The sequence below is a fragment of the Sciurus vulgaris genome, assembly GCF_902686455.1.
Source record: "Sciurus vulgaris genome assembly, chromosome: 8".
In the NCBI taxonomy this organism is placed as follows: domain Eukaryota; kingdom Metazoa; phylum Chordata; class Mammalia; order Rodentia; family Sciuridae; genus Sciurus; species Sciurus vulgaris.
The window spans coordinates 153,090,279-153,108,288 of NC_136468.1; the positions used below are offsets into that span (position 1 = coordinate 153,090,279).

The 18,010-nt window shown below is 59.2% G+C and overlaps 1 protein-coding gene across 1 annotated transcript in view; it reads left to right on the forward strand.

The window, feature by feature from the left end:
- Nucleotides 1-18,010, forward strand: part of EP400 (E1A binding protein p400) — a 94,955-nt gene that overhangs the window by 41,244 nt on the left and 35,701 nt on the right. Inside the window, exons 18-31 of the mRNA XM_079151611.1 lie at nucleotides 370-506; nucleotides 1,942-2,111; nucleotides 2,519-2,693; nucleotides 2,783-2,919; nucleotides 5,524-5,710; nucleotides 6,855-7,021; nucleotides 8,056-8,225; nucleotides 8,831-9,064; nucleotides 10,726-10,890; nucleotides 12,133-12,291; nucleotides 13,168-13,262; nucleotides 14,727-14,998; nucleotides 16,062-16,264; nucleotides 16,347-16,516. Of these exons, the coding sequence (XP_079007737.1) occupies nucleotides 370-506; nucleotides 1,942-2,111; nucleotides 2,519-2,693; nucleotides 2,783-2,919; nucleotides 5,524-5,710; nucleotides 6,855-7,021; nucleotides 8,056-8,225; nucleotides 8,831-9,064; nucleotides 10,726-10,890; nucleotides 12,133-12,291; nucleotides 13,168-13,262; nucleotides 14,727-14,998; nucleotides 16,062-16,264; nucleotides 16,347-16,516 (2,441 nt within the window). The remainder of the gene's footprint in view (nucleotides 1-369; nucleotides 507-1,941; nucleotides 2,112-2,518; nucleotides 2,694-2,782; nucleotides 2,920-5,523; nucleotides 5,711-6,854; nucleotides 7,022-8,055; nucleotides 8,226-8,830; nucleotides 9,065-10,725; nucleotides 10,891-12,132; nucleotides 12,292-13,167; nucleotides 13,263-14,726; nucleotides 14,999-16,061; nucleotides 16,265-16,346; nucleotides 16,517-18,010) is intronic.

Sequence of the window (18,010 nt, forward strand, 5' to 3'; positions counted from 1 at the left end):
GGCTTGGGTATGCTGTGGCCAGGGATCAGTGTCAGTGAGGAGCATGGGCCTGTGCTGCCGGATGCCTGCTCTGGGGAGGACGCAGCCTGCTCCTTTCTCCTGTCTGTGGTTCGCAGGGGCAGCTCTTCCCAGGCTTGCAGTGGGGTTCATGTGATCTGCACCAGCCCTGGTTCTTGCTACCAGACCTTCAGCGGTGCTCCTCGGGGGCCTGCCACCTGCAACAGCACCGCAGGACAGGCCTGCACAGTCTGGGTGTGGCTTCCCTTTGTGGTTGGTGTCCATCCACACTGGTCCATTTGACACCTGCTTTTTAAGCGTCCAGACTGGGTGTGTTGTTTTAAAGTGATTCCTGTCTTTTTTCTTTTGCAGGTAACTGGGGGCCCCATCTTGTTGTCGTGAGAAGTTGCAACATACTCAAGTGGGAACTTGAGCTGAAGCGCTGGTGTCCTGGGCTCAAAACCCTGTCCTACGTCGGCAGCCACAGGGAGCTCAAGGCCAGGAGACAGGTACGCCACCCATCTCCCTGTCCTGTGTTGGCAGCCACAGGGAGCTCAAGAGCAGGAGACAGGTACCCCACCCATCTCTGTTTCTGTACGCCCCAAGTGAAACTGAACATAGAACCAGCATAATTTTCGTAGAATGTGAAGATATGCTCCTTAACGGATGTTGAGTGTCACTGATTCTGAGCTGCCAGGCCTGCAGGTTGTTGGGGTAGTGAGCCCCTCAGCCCACCCCATCATGGGGAGCACCAGGTTTCCTTCCAGGGCTGTGGTGCTCTCTTCCTCAGGACCATGCTGGTTTCCATCAGCATGGGTGAGAGGTTGTGACGCACCCCTGAGTTGTAAACTACAGGTGCACAGGTGGTCTCCATGGCAGCATTCCCAGGAATATTCATGACTCGAAGAGGAGCTTCCTCTTGTCCCCCTGCAGACTCTGGTGCTGGGCTCAGCCAGTGGGCACTGCCCGCAGGTTTCACTGTGTCTTGAGTTCTGGCTCGCTGGAGGGACTGGAGCAGCAGGCATGGAGGAGCGAGTGCCAGCCTACTGCCTCTCAGTCTGTGCCAGAGATCGCATACTTGTCACGCACAAACACAGGCCTTCGTTCTTGGTGATCAGGAGTCTGAGGCCAGGCCATCAGCAGGTTTTGTGTCCCGTGCAGGCCTGGCATCGGCTGCCAAGTGGCACCTCACTGCTGTGTCTGCGTGTGGGGCAGGTGGAAGCCTCAGCTGGCTCCCTGTGGCCTTGGTCAGGGTCTCCCACCCACCTGCGAGGGCAGAGAAGGCCTTGCCTCTGGTACTGCACAGCAAGCATTCAGCTCATTAGGCATTTTGGAGGGGACCATATTCAAACCAGAGCTCTACACCCACTTAGTAACTTGCCTTTAAAAGTAGTCAGCTGCCCGCAGATGTCTGCATTTCTGTGCACATGTTTTCACCTGTCTAGATTGTCCACTCCAGAAGCTGTCCCTCTCAGGGTCTCCTTTAGCAATCTTCTCTTGGGCTTTTTTTTTTTTTTTTTTTTTTTTTTTTTTTCTCGGTACCAGGGCTTGAACCCAGGGTTGCTTAACCACTGAGCCACATCCTATATCCCCAGCCTCTTTTATATTTCACTTGAGACAGGGTCTCTCTGAGTTGTTAGGGCCTTGCTAAGTTGCTGAGACTGGCTTTGAACTCGTCATCCTCCTGCCTCAGCCTCCCGAGCCGCTGGGATTGCAGGTGTGCGCCCCTGAGCCGACTGATCTCTGTATTTTCACATGGTAGTTGTCACTGCCTCCCAGGCCCTTGTGGTCTGTCAACAGAAGGGCATTGGCTTGGAGGCACAGGCAGTGGGCCAGCGTAGCCAGTTTGGTATAGCAGCAGGTTGCCAGGCACCGCAGGGAGCTCTGGCAGTGATGAAGGGGCAGGGCGCAGGCCAGGTGGAAGGTGGCTTCTCTCTGCTGCAGGAGTGGGCCGAGCCCAACAGCTTCCACATCTGCATCACCTCCTACAAGCAGTTCTTCAGGGGCTACACCGCCTTCTCGCGAGTGCGCTGGAAGTGCCTTGTCATCGACGAGATGCAGCGTGTGAAGGGCATGACCGAGCGGCACTGGGAAGCTGTTTTCTCCCTGCAGAGGTCTGCGCCGCTCAAGGGCTGGGTGCTGTCCTCTGTCCCCAGGGCTTTGTTGCTATCCTTGTTACCTGTGAATCCTTGGAAGAACCCAGGGAGCTGCCTTTCAATCCAGGAAGTTGCTCTGCACCTTTATCAGGGCCTGGGGGCTAGGGAGGCCCTGCAGCTATTAGTCAGCCCTCTCAGGACGCATGTGCTCTGTGCCCCTTCTCAGAGGCCGCCAGAGAGGACGGCCATGAGCCACCTCCTGTTTGCCAGCCTTCAGTGCTACATTCTCCTAGCTGGCCGTGCTGGCTGGCGAGCACTGAGTGCACTGAGCGTGCCCCAGCCCCTTCGGTATTGAGGCAGGGTTTCGTTCAGCTGCCTGGTGGCCTGGCCTGTGGTCCTCCAGCATGGCCTTGTGTTGTTTGCAGCCAGCAGCGTCTGCTTCTGATTGACGCCCCACTGCACAACACCTTCCTGGAACTCTGGACCATGGTGCACTTTCTCATCCCTGGGATATCCAGGCCTTACCTGAGCTTCCCCTTGAAAGCCCCCAGTGACGAGAACCAGGACTACTACCACAAGGTGGTCATAAGACTGCACCGGGTACGTCTGGTTTGCATGTAACGGAGGTGCCCTGCCGGAGACACGATGTGGCACATCTCGGGAGAAACGCAGCTGTTGTTTTCTTCCAGGTGACACAGCCATTTATTTTGAGGAGGACTAAAAGAGATGTGGAGAAGCAGCTGACAAGAAAGTATGAGCATGTCCTCAAGTGCCGTTTGTCCAGTCGGCAGAAGGCCCTGTACGAGGATGTCATCCTGCAGCCTGGGTGAGTGCTGTGCCCTGTCCCTGCGTTGGCTCCAGGGATCTCAGTAGGTGCTCCTGTCTATAAGTCTGGGTCCTGGAGTGGCCTCACAGACGCCCCTACTTGTTTCTCTTGGGCTCGGTCTGGTCCTCTCCCTTTGCCACTCAGTCGCCACATGTGTGGCATGGTGTCCACTGCAGCTCCTGCTGGGGCCGCCTGGGGTGCCCAGGGTCTGCAGTGCTGGCTGGCTCAGGCGACACATTGACAACTCGCCCTTGCGCCAGCCGCTAGGGAACTGGGACCTGGGGCAGCTTGCTGTGTGTGGGGAGCAGGTCAGTGGACATAGTACGCCTGTTGTGGACGGACATCTGTGGCCACAACAGATCACATCATGCCTGGGCTCTGTCCAGCCTCCTCTCCGCCCCCAGCCAGGGAGAGGTGGTGAGTGAGACCATGCCTGCATGTCTTCTCAGAGTGGACTGCTGTGGACTTTGTGGCCTCTCCTGAGTGCTGGGTTCTTTCGGTTGGGCTTGGTGTTTTCCTGTTTAAGGAGAGCAAACACAAGAAACATGGAAACTAGATTCCAAAGATTTTCTTTTTTGGTGTTGAACCTGCTTCAGCCTCTGGAGTTTCTGGTATGGCAGACGTGGCCACCATGCCTGGCTGGGAAGGACTTGGGGTCTGTTACATAGTGTTTTCTCCCTGCTGTTTACTCCGAGGCAGCTGAGAACTGCAACAGTCTCCAGTGCTGCCTCTGGACCTGTCCGCTTCTGTCAGGGGCCCTCTCCTGGCTCTATGCGGGAGAACAGTCAGGACCCTCAGGGGGTTCCGTGGCAGAGGTGGGAAGGTACAGGCCTTCGTGTGGCCCTGGTCTTGGCTGTGGCTGGGTAGCTCGGGATGCAGGGAGGCAGTGGGCGCGAGGCCTGGTGCCGATGTTTGGCTGTGGGCCCTGCGGCCCCTCCGCTCCTGCTGCTCTGCTACTGGTGTGCAGCAGTGTCCCTGGGTCCCGAGGGTAGTGTTCTAGTGTCTGCAGTTCTCAGCGGTGCGTGGCATCCTGTATGCCTCCAAGAAATGGTTGGGTCATTTCTGGAGCACGACGGAAGGCCTGCTAGGAGCTGAGGACTGAGCCAGTGTGCAGGATGACTGGCCTGCAAGCTGCTCGGTACCTGTGCCCATTCAGTGGGGAGAGGAGCAGTGAGCCCCTCTAGACGTGTCGCTGACCAGCCCCTGGGAACCTTGTGGAAACTGGACAGAGGAATTGAGCTCTGCCATCTGTGTGGCTGGCGTTGCCCTCTGCCAGCTGTGGAGGAGTGGACCGAGCAGCAGGGAGGCAGCTCTTCTTGAGACAGGTGCCAGCACAGGGATTCTTGGCACGAGGTTTTCCTTCTGCCCAGCCCAGCCCCGCGTGGAAAGCCTTGCTGTGTGGGCTCGGGGCTCTTCCCTGGTTGTGCCCACCGTGTTGGACTCTGCTTGGGAGTCGCGTCTGTCGTGGAGGCGTGAGGGTCTGCGGCGCTGGGCCCCCAGGGCGAAAGCAGAGCTTGCTTCACTGGGTCCACTGTTGCACAGTGGCCATGAGGAACCTAGGGCGGCCCCTTGTTCACAAAGTGGGTCAACACAGGCTTCCATGCCACTGTGCCCGTCACCAGGAACAGTCGGGCTGCGGCTGAGAGCCGGGAGCCCTGTCCCAGGCAGCCCTCCACTCAGCACCTCAACACCCAGACTGCACCCTGCACTCCTGGTTCCCAAAGGAGCCACCATACTGTCTTAGTCCCTGTACTGGGTCCCCTGTCTTCTCTGGAAGTGTCGATCTTCTGTCGTCCTGTGTCTTGTTCTGTTGGCTACCGACAGACAAGTGTGGGGTGATGCGTGGCTCCTCGCCTGTCCCTCCCTCTCTTCTCTGCTTGCTGGCCGGGCGTGGGGGTGTCCCTCTGCTCACCCAGCTCTCTGCTCTCTGCACCTGCCGCTGCTGCCAGCTCTGCTGCTCTCCTCGGGTGCCTGGAGTTGGCATGCTCCACACTGGGCTCTGCTTCCTCCCGCGCTCAGTCTCTCCAGGGCCTTCCTCCTTTGGGTGGCACTGTTTGGAGTGGTGCCCTGGGGCTGCCAGCCGGCCGCGGCCTCCTGGCCCTGGAGGTCTGTTCCACGCTGCTGCAGCTCCTGTTTCCTCACAGACTTGGCTCTGGTGACCCCTGGGTCTCCTGCCTCCTGCAGCAGGGCCTGGCCTCTTGGCCCTCCTTCCCCACAGTCAGGGTTGGGCACCTGCACCCCTGCTCCTGGCTTCGTGAGCCCTCTGGCCTTCACAAGGCATCTGAGGTGCCTCCACCTTCAGGAACGCATCACAGTTGCAGTTGAACATGTTGGTAAAGGTCCTCTTCCCACGTGCTGGTCCACAGCTGGCCCCTGTCCCTGACTCTTCGCCAAGGCGTCTTTTGAATGGAGATGTGAATGTATCAGCAGGTGAACACAGATGTGTGGGGATCTGGACTTGAGCGCTGGAGCTGATGGATGTCTGACCCCACCTGGGGCACAAGTGCCAGTTACTGTGTCCTGGCACCAGCAGAGCCGCTGGTGAGGAGTCTGAGTGGAGAGCACACGTTTGCCATCAGGCTAAACCGCACTGTCCCCGAGCAGGACTCAGGAAGCTCTGAAGAGCGGGCACTTCGTCAACGTCCTGAGCATCTTGATGCGGCTGCAGCGCATCTGCAACCACCCTGGGCTGATTGAGCCCCGGCTCCCGGACTCCTCCTACGTGGCAGGCTCTCTACAGTGCCGGTCGGCCTCTCTGATTCTAGAGGCACTGGAGAGAGGCGTTTGGAAGGTAAGTGGAGGGTTCAGAAAGCCGAGTCACTGCTTGGTCTTCGCCAGGCACACAGAAGATACAGTGCCACACAGGCCCACAGGCCCTGTGCCCTGCCAGTCTGACTTCCTCCCTCTGTGTTTGCCTGTCCTGACGTTCTGCATAAGTGGAGTTGTAGGTGTCCTTTGGTCTTTTGTGTTTTTGCAGTACCAGGGATTAGACACAAGGGGGCGCCACCACTGAGCTGCATCCGCAGCCCTTTCTCATTTCTGATTCTGAGAGGGGCTTGCTGAGTTGCTGAGGCTGGCTTGGCACTCGCAGCTCTCCTGCCTCAGCCTCCTGGGTGGCTGGGATTGCAGGCTGCTGCTGCACCTGGCTGTGTGGCCTTTTGTATCTGACTTCTTTCACATAGTGCATGTTCGAGGTTCGAGCCACTGGAGGTGGTGTCAGATATCACGCTGATTTGAGGCTGCGTGACACCCGCTGGCAGGAACCGCCCAGATGCAGTGTCTGGGTTCATCAGTTGGTGCACATTTTAGTGTTTTCCTCTTCGGCTATTACGATCAATGCCCCTGGGAACATTCCTATGAAGTGTCGTACACACGTAGATTTCAGTTCTTTCTGGGGTACGCTGAAGGTGGAGTCGCCAGGTCTCATGTCACCCAGCACTCGACTCTTGGAGAAGCCGCTGACGGTGCCCCCTGCTGGGCCGCCTTCCTCCCCAGCAGTGGGCGGGAGGGCCTTCTGTCACGCCCTCAGCAGCACCCTGTCTGGGCAGTCGCTGTACCCGTGGTTGTGTGTGATTGCTCTCGTGGCCACAAGTAGAGAGGCACGGGGGGGGGGGTGGGGGACAGGGAGGCAGTGTGCGTGCCCCTGCCCACCTGCCCGAGGCACAGGCACGGGCTTGGCGCTGGGCCTTGTCCTGCTTCCACCTGTGCAGACCACGTCCGACTCTGCCCTGCTCCACTCCCGCTCCATCCCCGTCCTTTGTGAAGGAGGCATCGGCCCCAGGTGTGCAGCCCGCCCAGCTGCACAGCAGTGGAGGACCCCCCTGCAGCACCTGCTGGTGGGCTCCCAAGAGCAGGCCTGATGCTGGGTCAGGTGCTCCCCCTGCTGCCTGGTGAGGTATGGTTTTTGTTTTGTTTTGTTTGCTTTTTCTACCTAGGAAGCCGATCTATCTATATTTGATCTCATTGGGTTAGAGAATAAAATCACTCGCCATGAGGCAGAATTGCTGTCTAAGAACAAGGTGACCCGGAAGCTGATGGAGGAAGCCTTCACCTCGCCACCCCCGTCTGCCCGGCCAGTGGCAGTGAAACTGAAGGCCAGCAGGTACGCGGAGGTGGGCTGGGAGGAGCACAGGCCTCATCCTGCCCCACATCCTGCTCCAGGGTGTGGCTGCAGGTTGGCCCCTAGCTGGCTATGGGCTCTCACTTGTGAAAACAAAGGCTGATAACCTACTTTGGCTACCTGCTCTTCCTGGGAGCTTTCCAGACGTCCTGGCTTTGATGAGCATGGCCACGTGGGCCCCTTGGCAGCACAGTGACTGCTCTCCACCCTACACCAGCCCGTGTATGGGGGTCATTGCACAGACAGGCCTTGGGGCTAAGGGGACAGCAGGGCTGAATTAAGTCTGGGCCTGATGTGGTGGCAGCTGGTCGTCCAGACCAGACATCTGAGCCAGCAGGGTGTGGAGTGGACTCGCAGGCAGGGTGGGCTGGACAGTGGGTCTGCCGCACCACATGGGTGGTTCCTCCAGGAATGCTTTGATGGTGTGGAGTGGGGTCTTGGCGGTGTCGTGAGGCAGGAGGGACCAGACAGGTGAGGCAGTGGGCAGTGCTAACTCCAGCCGCCAGGAATGAGCAGGCTCCGAATGGCAGGAGTCGAGGAGCGAAGGGACCTCCTGCCACTGCTCCCACACTCGGCTTCATGGCTGACCACAGCTGCTGGTCCTGGGCAGTGCCTGCGCTGGGCCAGGCTCCTCTGGCTGAAAGGCTGAGGCCGCTGCCTGCCTGTCCCTTACGTGCCTAGCAGAAAGGTGAGGCAGCTTCCCCACGCCTGTGCCGCGTGTTGTGGTCCTGCCTTCTGCCCTGGGTGCTGTGTCTCCTCACAGTGGCTCTTGTCTCTGCTGCCACCTAAGTGCCCTGGGTGGTGTGTGTGTGAGACCTTTCCTGATCCACACTAGTGTGTGTTTAAACAATCTAGATCACGTTTGTCCCACTGTCACCAAGAGTCAGAGGCCACGTACCAATTTCAAGGGCAGCTTGTCACCAGCCCTCCTTGCCCCCCTGGCCCATGCTCCTGGAGCCGGGAAGCCTGTGCTCTCTGTGTTCTGACCTGCGTCTTGGCTGGCCCTGGGTGTCTAGGTTGTTCCAGCCTGTGCAGTACGGCCAGAAGCCTGAGGGTCGCACCGTGGCGTTCCCCAGTACCCACCCACCCCGGACGGCAAACACCAGCACAGCCGCTGCAGCTCCACAGGGCCAGACCCGTGGGCGGCCACCCATCGCCACCTTCTCTGCAAACCCAGATGCAAAAGGTACCTTTGCTTGGTCTGAGCCCTCGGCGCCCAGGGCTCCTAGCGAGCTGCAGGGTTGGCGTGCTGAGCGCTGTAGCCTGGTTCTCGGGAGGTGCCGTTTCTCGCGCTGGGTCCCCCACGGGAGAAGCCTCTCGGCTGAGCACGCTGAGGGCCGCCGTGGCAGGGGGCTCGGAGCTGCCGGGACGCCTGCTGTCGTTACGCAGTGCCATCTTCCGGCCTAGCTGGCGCTTGAGGACCGTAGGGTTAGATGGCAGAGGTCGCAGGTGCGGTGTCCTGGCCTCCACGGAGGCTCTCCGCCTCAGGCCCACCTGCTCCTGGGAGGTAAGCGGACGTCAGAGCTGCGTTGACGAGCGCAGGTGCCCTCCCCATGCTGTGTGGGGAAGGAGTTGCAGGCTTGGCTCTGCCCCGCCTGCTCCCGGGAGGAGAAGCCCTGTGCCCCGTGGCGCCAGGCGCTGTGGCAGCCTCTGCCGAGGACTGTGAGCCCCTCTGCCTTTGTCTTTTCTGAGAGGGTTTTGCTTGAGGACGGTGTGCAGTAACATCTGTGTGATCTCTTTGCCTCGAGAAGAACCCTAACGGCTTTGCACAAACCGACTTATTGATTGCAGCGGCCCCGTTGCAGACCTCGCAGGCCTCCGCCAGCGCCCGCCACCAGCCCGCCACGACCTCCAGCCCGGCAGCTGGCCCAGCCCATCCTGCTCGACCGCGGGCTCAGGCCGCGGCCCCTGCCTGCGCCCCAGGCCCGCCCCCGCCCCCGCCCCAGGCCCCCTCGCTGGCGGCCGGGCAGAGCGCGCCGCCCCAGCGGCTGGTGCTCACCTCGCAGGCCCAGGCGCGCTTGCCCAGTAAGTGGCCCTGCCTTCGGTTCTGCCTCTCACTGCCCCGAGCAGTGTCAGGATCGCGGGAATTCTGAAGAGCCTTTGCTGTCCACTGCCTCTGTCTGTCCCTCGGCCCGGGCCTGCCCCTGCCTTGAGCAGGGCGTCTGCCAGAGGGCGGGCCTCTCCAGAGGCCACGTCCAGGGCCTGCTCCTCTCTGCGCTTCCTCCTCGTCCCTCTCGGCTCTGCTTTCCTCCTGCGCCCTCACCACCCTGGTGTGCAGGTTGGCACCTCCCTGGTGCCTGCTGAGGTCCTGCTCTGGCAACCCGCGGCCACGGGGCGTACGGTAAAGCAGCGGGAGCCAGGCCCCTGGGGTCCTCACGGGCTGCCAGGCGTAAGCTTGGAGCGAGCACCTGCCCGCAGAGACCCTGGTCCTGATGCAGCGTCCGAAACCTGGCAGCTCTGCAGCCTGCAGAGCACACAGACCTGCGTCCTGCTGGGGAAGCCATCCTAGCCTAGAGTGTCACAGGCGATGTGTTTCTCTGATGCTGCCTCATGAACTTTGTCATTTGACCAAATCCTGGTGAGCCCTTTCTGGAGAGCCGAGAAGGGAGGAGGGAGCTGTGGAGGAGGCGCCGAGCCCACAGCACCCCTGGTTTCCGGGCTCTTCCTTCGCCAGCTGAGAGTGGCCCTCTTGGGCAGGTGCTCAGGGAGAAGGCTCTTGCTTACCTTGAGGCCAGAGCTGCACGTGGGCAGCATGTGCAGTGGGTGGAGCTGCTTCCTGCCCCGCCTGGGCCTCGTCGCCTGCGGATCCCGGAGGGCTGACGGGGATCTGAACCTCTGCACGTAGATCTGTCTCCTGCCTTCACTTCCCCTCTCGTTCATGGCTCTTCTGTGGCAAGACGTCCTTGAACTTTTCCTCGTCCGTACTAACCCTTCTCCTTATGGTGTCACTAATAATTCTGGCCTGAATTTCCTGGGAGGAGCACAGCCTCGGTGCCAGGGGCTGGATAAAGCCTTTAAGCTGCTTGCTGTGCAGTTACCGTCTGAGCGAGGGCCGTTCTGAGTGGGTACATCCGGTGACGTGCAGAGTGTTTTTAAAACAGTGCTTGAAGAGTGTTAAGTTTCACATTTCTGTGCAGTACACGTTACGGTAAAATCCCGTGATCTGATTTGAGCTAGTGTGAATCCGTCCCTTAAAGCTTTACGTGTGACTTCCCTGGAGTTTGAGAATACGGTTGTAAGGGAGCTACAGATTTGTTCTTTGTCTAATATAATCTTATTTGCCTCTGTGAGCTTAAGTTGGCATATACTTTTTCAAATTTGGAAAATTCTTCAAAGTTAAGGTTGATACCAGGGTTCTAGGTTTATTACAGGTAGATTTGTATTTTTGATGTTTGTTTTTTTTTTAGTATTTGGGGAAAATGCTCTTTAGTAGTATTAATATCTGAAATCTAAAATCTCTTCCAATGTGGTTAAATGAGCCAGCCCCTAAAACCTCCCACCTTCATTGCTTTCTCTCTTCTGCTAAGGCAGCTCTCTAACTCTGGTGGGAGGTCATGCCTGGTGAGCACAGCTGAGACTCTGGTTTGCCGTAGCTGGTCACACGCACACGTGATCCGTGTGCCCCGCAGCAGTCCCTGTCGTCTTCCCCAACAACGTTGGGCCAGCTTTCCTCTGCATTTCCACAGGTGGAGAAGTAGTAAAGATAGCTCAGCTGGCATCCATCGCGGGGCCGCAGAGCCGCGTGGCGCAGCCCGAGACACCCGTGACGCTGCAGTTCCAGGGTAACAAGTTCACTTTGTCACACAGCCAGCTGCGGCAACTCACAGCAGGCCAGCCCCTGCAGCTGCAAGGTGAGGGACAGCATGCCAGGCTGGCACCGTGCGTGGCCGTCCCGCCTGCGGGTGGCTTGGGCAAGGGATTTGGCCCCTTTAGGTTCTTCACCTGGGAGTGAACAAGCCCCCCCTCTTGGGGTTGTAGGGGGGCTGGTGGGTAACATCCGCAAGCCACCTGGTTTCCGGCTCATTGATGCCTGCCAGATAAACCAGTCATTTTCGTTAATAAGTCTGTTTCTGCCCCTTGGAAGCAGACTTATTTTGTAAATCAATATAGGAATATTTGCTATAGGTGTGTGAGGTGGATTTTACCAATGGGCTGGTGATTTATGTAAGAGAAATTATTTTCTTTTATGTACAGATGACTTTTGTTTTGCTTTCTTTTTGTTTTGAAATGGGATCTCCCTGTGTTGCCCAGGCAGGTCCCGAACTCCTGGGCTCGGGCGAGCCTCCTGCCTCAGCCTTCTGAGCAGCTAGGGGCACACCACCCCCAGCTGGATGTTTCATTTGAATCCCAGGCCTTTGACTGAGAGCAGCATGCCAATCTAGTTGCTGCTTTTAAGGGTGGAAATTAGATTCCTCTCCAGGGACAGCACGGCAGCCATTAGTGGCTTTGGCTTCTCCCCAAGGGGATGCTGTCTGCCTGCCTATCACGCTCGCCAGGGGTCAGCAGCGGTGTCCCCGCAGCCCAGGCCAGCGTCCCCACTGCAGACTCTCTGGGAGGGCTGCACTGAGGAAGGGCTCAGCAGGGCAGGGCTCCTGCTGGGGGAGATGCTGCTCCGGGAGGCCACGTTCCTTCCTTCCCAGTGTTGGGGCCTCGGCAGCAGGCTCCCCGAGAGCACTCTGGTTGTGTTGGCCACGCTGGGGAACGTTTCTGGGGGCAGTGTGGAAGGCCGGGGCAGATGCAGCGAGTCGGTGGCGGCTCCTGTGCAGCCCAGTAGGGCCTGGGGCACAGGCAGCTTTGCTGTGCTCCTTCACCCTCCTTGGCCTGATTGGCAGGTGCAGTGCCTTGCGGGAGCTTCCCTCTGAGCGCCCCACCCTGGCAGATGTGAGGTGCTGCAGCAAGGTGCTGTGAGGTGGGGCTGCTGCTTGGCTCCTGGCGAGGCCCCTGTGCTGGGCCTGTTGTTCCCTCTTGGTTTTCTGCATTTGACTTGGGGTCCTGTTGTGGACTCATTGCTTCTCCATGGTTTCCAAGTGACCACGGTGTGTAGTGGTGCCGCTCCACGCATGTCTGATGCCCTGGTGGACGTGTGATTGCAGGCAGCGTCCTCCAGATCGTATCCGCCCCCGGGCAGCCCTACCTGCGAGCCCCTGGTCCTGTGGTGATGCAGACCGTGTCCCAGGCGGGCACTGTGCATGGCGCCCTGGGAAGCAAGCCCCCGGCCGGCGGCCCCAGCCCTGCACCCTTGACCCCACAAGGTAGGGTGTTCTGAGCAGGGGGAGGGCTTGGTCCACAGCCTCCTCCTGACTGCTAGACGATCGGGAGACATTCGTGCATCTCTGGCCACAGGGCCTTTACTCGTCAGAGTCCTGTTCTGACCACCTCTGCTTCCACAGATGGGTCACGGTGTCTGCTTGGTCTGCCCTCTCTTGCTTTCAGAGGTGTTGGTTCAATATGACCAAGACCCCAGTCCTGAGGTTTGTTTTGATCTAGTTCTAACAGGAGACTCAGAATCATGAGAATCTTTTCTTGCTCACGTGCCACAGATAACACTGAGGAGCCAGCTGAGCTCCCTGGAGCCCGAGCTGCAGGCTTCCATTCCTGTCTGGCTGGCCCATGCCCCAGAGCAGCTGACTGTCCCCTGCTGGTGTCTCCTGAGGACCCAGCCTCCCATCCCCCATGTGCTCTCTCCAGGAGAAATGGGTGGTTTGACCTGTGGAAGCAGCAGGAGGCTTGTGTGGCCAGTGTACCTCCCTCCTGACCCGGAGCCCTGGCCACCATGTGCCAGCTGTTTGGTGACTTCTGCTCAGTTCCAGCCCCACCACCAAGGTGCTGGGCGGGGCCTCTGCCTGCCTGCGGTGCTCCACCAGCACAGGTCTGAGGGGGCTGCAAGGCCAGGGCAGGAGGGACAAAGCGTGCTCAGCGTCCCTGTGAGTGCCACCTGAGTCTGCACTCCTGCTCTGGGGACACTGCCATGTGCCACGTGTCAGCACTGCTGAGCCAGCTCCTCTGGCCCCTTGGGAACTGGGGAGCCAGCCACTGCCCTGCCCCAGAGCCCCTGGTTCTGCTGCAGCTGCGGCTGTGCACTGGACCCACGTTGGCTTCCCTACTAAATGCTCTTTGTGCATTTGTAGTTGGAGTTCCTGGGCGAGTGGCAGTGAACGCCATGGCCGTGGGAGAACCTGGGCTGGCCTCCAAGCCAGCCTCCCCTGTCGGAGGGCCGACCCAGGTAAGGCCTAGGCTAGTGGGCGCGTCCTGGGTTGTGAGCAAGTCGCCCAGGCAGCCTTCAGAATGTGCCTGTGCATCCTCACGGGGTTACGAGCTTCAGAAGCTCTCTTCTTCTTGAGCTGCAGAGCCCTGAGTTTAGTTATTTTTATAGTGCATCTTATTTTCGAAACCGTTTTCTTTCCGTAGAGTTCCTTTTTTGTTAGCAGTTCCCATACTGGGAACTGATTCCTTGTCCTCGTGGCAAGTCTGTGGAAGGAACCCTCAGGACAGGTGAGGCACAGCGCCAGGCTGCTGTGGTCTGTGCCAGAGGCCTGCTCACAGACAAGTCCTCTGGCCCTCCACACTCTTCTTCCTGGGCAAGGGAGTCTGTGGGCTGAGTTTCAGCCTGGGACTTGTGACATTGTGGCTGGTATTGACTGGACAAAGAAGGACATCTCCAGAAATCACGCCTGGTCTGAGTTTCTGCAGTCTCTTCTCATGAATCAAGTCTTTTCTTTTGTCTAGTATTCCCAAGACAGATACATGCATGACCACACGTTGACAGTTGTAGAGCTGACCTTCTGTAAGCGGGGGTTTGCTAAAAGGCCAAGGGTCACACGTGAAGTTTATTCACACTGCATCCTGGGAGCTGGGGGTCAGCTCCCCAGAGTGCAGACCTCTGTCCCAGTTTCTTGGATACGCTTCCTCCCAAACCTCCTTGGCAGCTCTGAAAGCAGCTGGATGGTCAGGAGGAGCCTGCACCACGGGCTCACTGCTGTCCTCCCCCTGCAGTGACCGATGGCACAGCCACCCGTCCAGGCGGCAGTCAGCCCCCGAGCTAGGAGCTAGGAGGGCAGAGCCCCCAGCACATGGCCGCTTCTGGGGCCCAGCACCACAGTGTCTGCCCAGGGTGCCCAGAGGCTGCCTTGTGCTCTCTGCCGTGCATCCCCAGGAAGGTAGTGGCTGCTTGTGCAGGGCCCAGTGACCTGAGGGCCAGGGAGTGTGGGTCCAGGGGCAGGGAAGCGGCCCTGAGCAGAGGACTGGCAGTGCTCTGGCCAACCCACGGGAGGCGCCCCTTGGAGCCAGAGTAGCTGCTTGCCGACAGACACTGCCGTGTTCCCGGCCATCCTGGGAGGTCGGCCCTGGAAAATGCTGCCCTGTGAACAGACTTGACCAGAGCGCACCCTCCATAGGTAGTAGAGGACACTCGGCCTCAAGAGAACGGCCATCTTTGGAAGGCGCAAGGTCATCCCCAGAATTTTGATGTAAAACACACATAATTAGTGAAAGGAATGAACTTGGGCTCTGGGATCACGAGTCCTTCCGAGTACCCACACACCCGCCCGTGTCCTGGGGGAAGGAGCCCAGTGCTCCCTGCCCCTGGGACTTTGGACACTACAGCTGAGGCTGGGCTGGTGCCTGGTGCTGGGAGGCGCCCGGCCATGCTGGTCGTGTAGTGGCCATGTTTCCTGTGTCTTTGGTGAAGGAGGAGAAGACCAGGCTTCTGAAAGAGCGGCTGGATCAGGTCCATCTTGTCAACGAACGGCGCTGCTCCCAGGCTCCAGTGTACGGCAGGGACTTGCTGCGCGTCTGCTCCCTGCCTGGCCAGGGGAGGGTGCTTTGGCCCACATCTGTTAACCGCAGCCTGGGAAAGAAGGCGGGGCCAGCAAGCTTTCCCTCGACCCCCTCCAGAAGCGCGGGCGATCTGATTCTGAGCCTGAATCGACGCCAGGAGTCCCTACAGGATGTTCTGGACAGGTGAGCCCGAGCGCAGGTGGGAGGGCTCGGCCTCTGCTCCTCACAGTCGCACCCCGGCGCTGCCCCTTTTCTTATTCTCTACTTCTCTCCCCGAGTTGCCTGTTAGGAGTGTCTGAAGCCATTTTGGGGAGTCTAGCTTACCAAAGTGTCCTGTGCCGCTGGTCAGCTTCCTCCTGCCCTTTCAGAAAAGCCGTTTGAAAGTGACCACGTGCATGATCAGGTGTTGTGAGGGTAGGACTCAGCAGGCCTTGGTCAGGAGAAAGCTGGGAGGGGGAGTGCTGCGGCCGCTGACCGGTGCCTGTGGGGTCTGGGCTCGCTTTGCTCAGGATGCTGACCTTGGGCGCAGCCCGCGTGTGGCCCTGCTGTCTGGCAGCACTGGACTGTTTCCCCACGGACTGCCTCTTACCCATCAGTCCTGAACAAGGGGAGTCCTGCCGCCCCAGGCCCTGAGCTCAGCTCTCAGGGTCTGCCTGTTCCAGGCCTCAGGGCAGGGCTCACGTTGACAGGAGGAAGGAGACAGAGCAGGCCAGTGCCAGCTGTTCCCGGCCTGTGTGTGGTCAGCCAGTGGCCTCTTGTTCTTCTGGACTTTTCTTTCTTTCAAGTGTGGCTTGTCCTTGCAGATTGTGGACAGCCTGTTCATGTGCATTCAGCTGGGAGCCGGTCACCGAAAGCCCAGCTTCAGCTGCCATCCACAGGAAGGCTTTTCTGTGCAGGTGACCCAGAGGGGTCAGGCTGGCTGTGACACGGTCCTGCTGTCGGCAGGGTCCTTCCATCCCACCTCTTCGTGGTGCCTGCCCTAGGGTCACGTCTAAGATACAGTGTGCCTCTGCCCCCAGATTCCCAGCTGGGTAGGAGCTTCAGGCAGACCGGGCCACCTGTGAGCGGCTCTGGCCTGTGACACCCCAAGCTGTGTTGCAGCCTGGGCTGTGCGAAGTGGCCCCTGGGTGACCGTCCTCATCTGCACTGTCAGGCTGCCAATGCCCTCATCCGTTCAGGCCTCTCTACCTGCCGGGGGCCCTGGATGCCACAAGTGATGGCTTATGCTTTGCCTTCTGCTCCACAGGGTGGCCTGCGTGATCCCTCCAGTGGTGGCCGCACCCCCTTCTCTGTGGGTGGCCAAGCCACCTGCCCTGTACCGCCGCAGGCTGCGGGCCTTGAGGCAGCGCCTGAGAGAGCACACTGCCCCTCATGTGCAGCAGCTGCGGCAGCTGACTGCCCTGCGCTCCCTGCAGTTCCCTGAGCTAAGGCTGGTGCAGGTCGACTCAGGTAAATGGACGCTCTACCATGGGGTTGGCTGCGTGGAATTTGCCTGCCTGGACTCTGGATGCCCCTGCTGTTTCTTCCCTAGGAAAGTTAGAAGCCTTAGCTGTCTTACTTCAGAAGCTGAAGTCCGAAGGACGTCGGGTGCTGATTCTATCACAGATGGTTCTCATGTTGGACATTTTGGAAATGTTCTTGAACTTCCATTATCTCACCTACGTAAGAATTGACGAAAATGCCAACAGCGAACAGCGGCAGGTGAGAATCAAGTCACCTCGCCATCGTGTGTGACCCAGCAGTGTTGCTCTGTGCCACCTCCCCTTGACCTCGTTTCTGCGTATTGGGTAGACTGTGACCCTGACCCTCCCTGATGTGTGAGCCCTGGTAAGTCCGTCTCTTCCCTTGGTGTTTCCAGCATGTCCCATGTTAGCCAGCAGGTGGGTCCCCAGGACAAGGTGTTGATGGGCCGTGGCAGTTGGACGCTGTTGGCACACTGCGGCGGGTGGCCCTGGGGTCATTTAGGATGGCAGGAGTGCGGGCTGGAGCACAGGCCTAGTTTTGCATCAGATTTGCTGAAGGGCGTTCTGACTGTCGGGCTGCAGAGGCCTCTGCGTGCTGGTGGCGTGCGCACTGAGTGTCAGCTTTTCTCTGCTGTGATGGAAGGACCCGACCAGCATAGAGAAGGAAAGGTCTGTGAGGGCTCAGGGTTTCAGAGGTCCTGGTCCATAGCAGGCCGGCTCCGTTCCTCGGGGCTGGAGGTGAGGCGAACACCATGGCAGGAGAGTGTGGCAGAGGGAAGCAGCGGCGTCCTCAGGAAGCGGAGAGACTGCGCTCTGCAAATGTAAAGCGTGCACCCATTGCCAGGCCCCAGTGCCCACCTTCTCCAGCCTCACCCCGCCTGCAGCTACCACTCAGTCAATCCGCCAAGGGTTAACTCGCTCCTGGGTCCCGGCTCTCACAGCCCCATCGTCTCTCCTCTGGACCTTCCTGCTCTGTCTCACACGTGAGCTTTGGGGGACACCGCATGCCCATCCGTGAGAGTGACTTTCCACAAGACAGCATGGCACATGCATCGTTCACCTCAAGGGGACAGATGCCTGAGCCCGCAACCCCATGCCAGGACTGCCCTGTGACAGCAGCCGTGTGCCATGCTGGGACGCGTGTGTGCAGAGCGTGGGTGCAACGGGGCCTGCGCCTGCCTGCGTGCCTCCGCAGGTGCAGGTCTCCCGTGGTACCCACACACAGGGCGGGCCCCAGAGGGGTTTGCTAGCTGTGTTCTTGGCAGTAGTTCTGTGGATTTCATGTCATTTTTGGAAGGAGGAGAATCTCTTAACTTGTAGGCTCTGTTTTGTCGTGGGAATACTCCACAGAGGAGAAGCTCTCGCACTGCCCTTTCACTTAGGGTCCCGAGTGTCATAGGTTTGCTTTTCCTCGTCCTCAGCCTTACTCCAGGGGCTTTTTTGCCGGTAAAGTGCCCTGGCATTGCCTGAGGATAAAGAGAAAGCACACACCCTCCCCACAAGACTTTGCTCTCTTGTGGGGCCTACAGACTGAGCTGACAGAACGCCAGGTCGGGGGACAACTCTGTTGCTGCTGTCTTTCGATTCTGTGTCGAGAGGTGCGCTTGGTGGCCGGGGAAGGCGATTGGCAGGCCCAGAGTAGAAGTGTGCGGGCCAAACGAGGTGTTGCTCCCTCCTGGTGTTGCTTTCCAGGAGGCGTGTCACGCGGAACCCCAGCAGGCAGTGCTGCTGT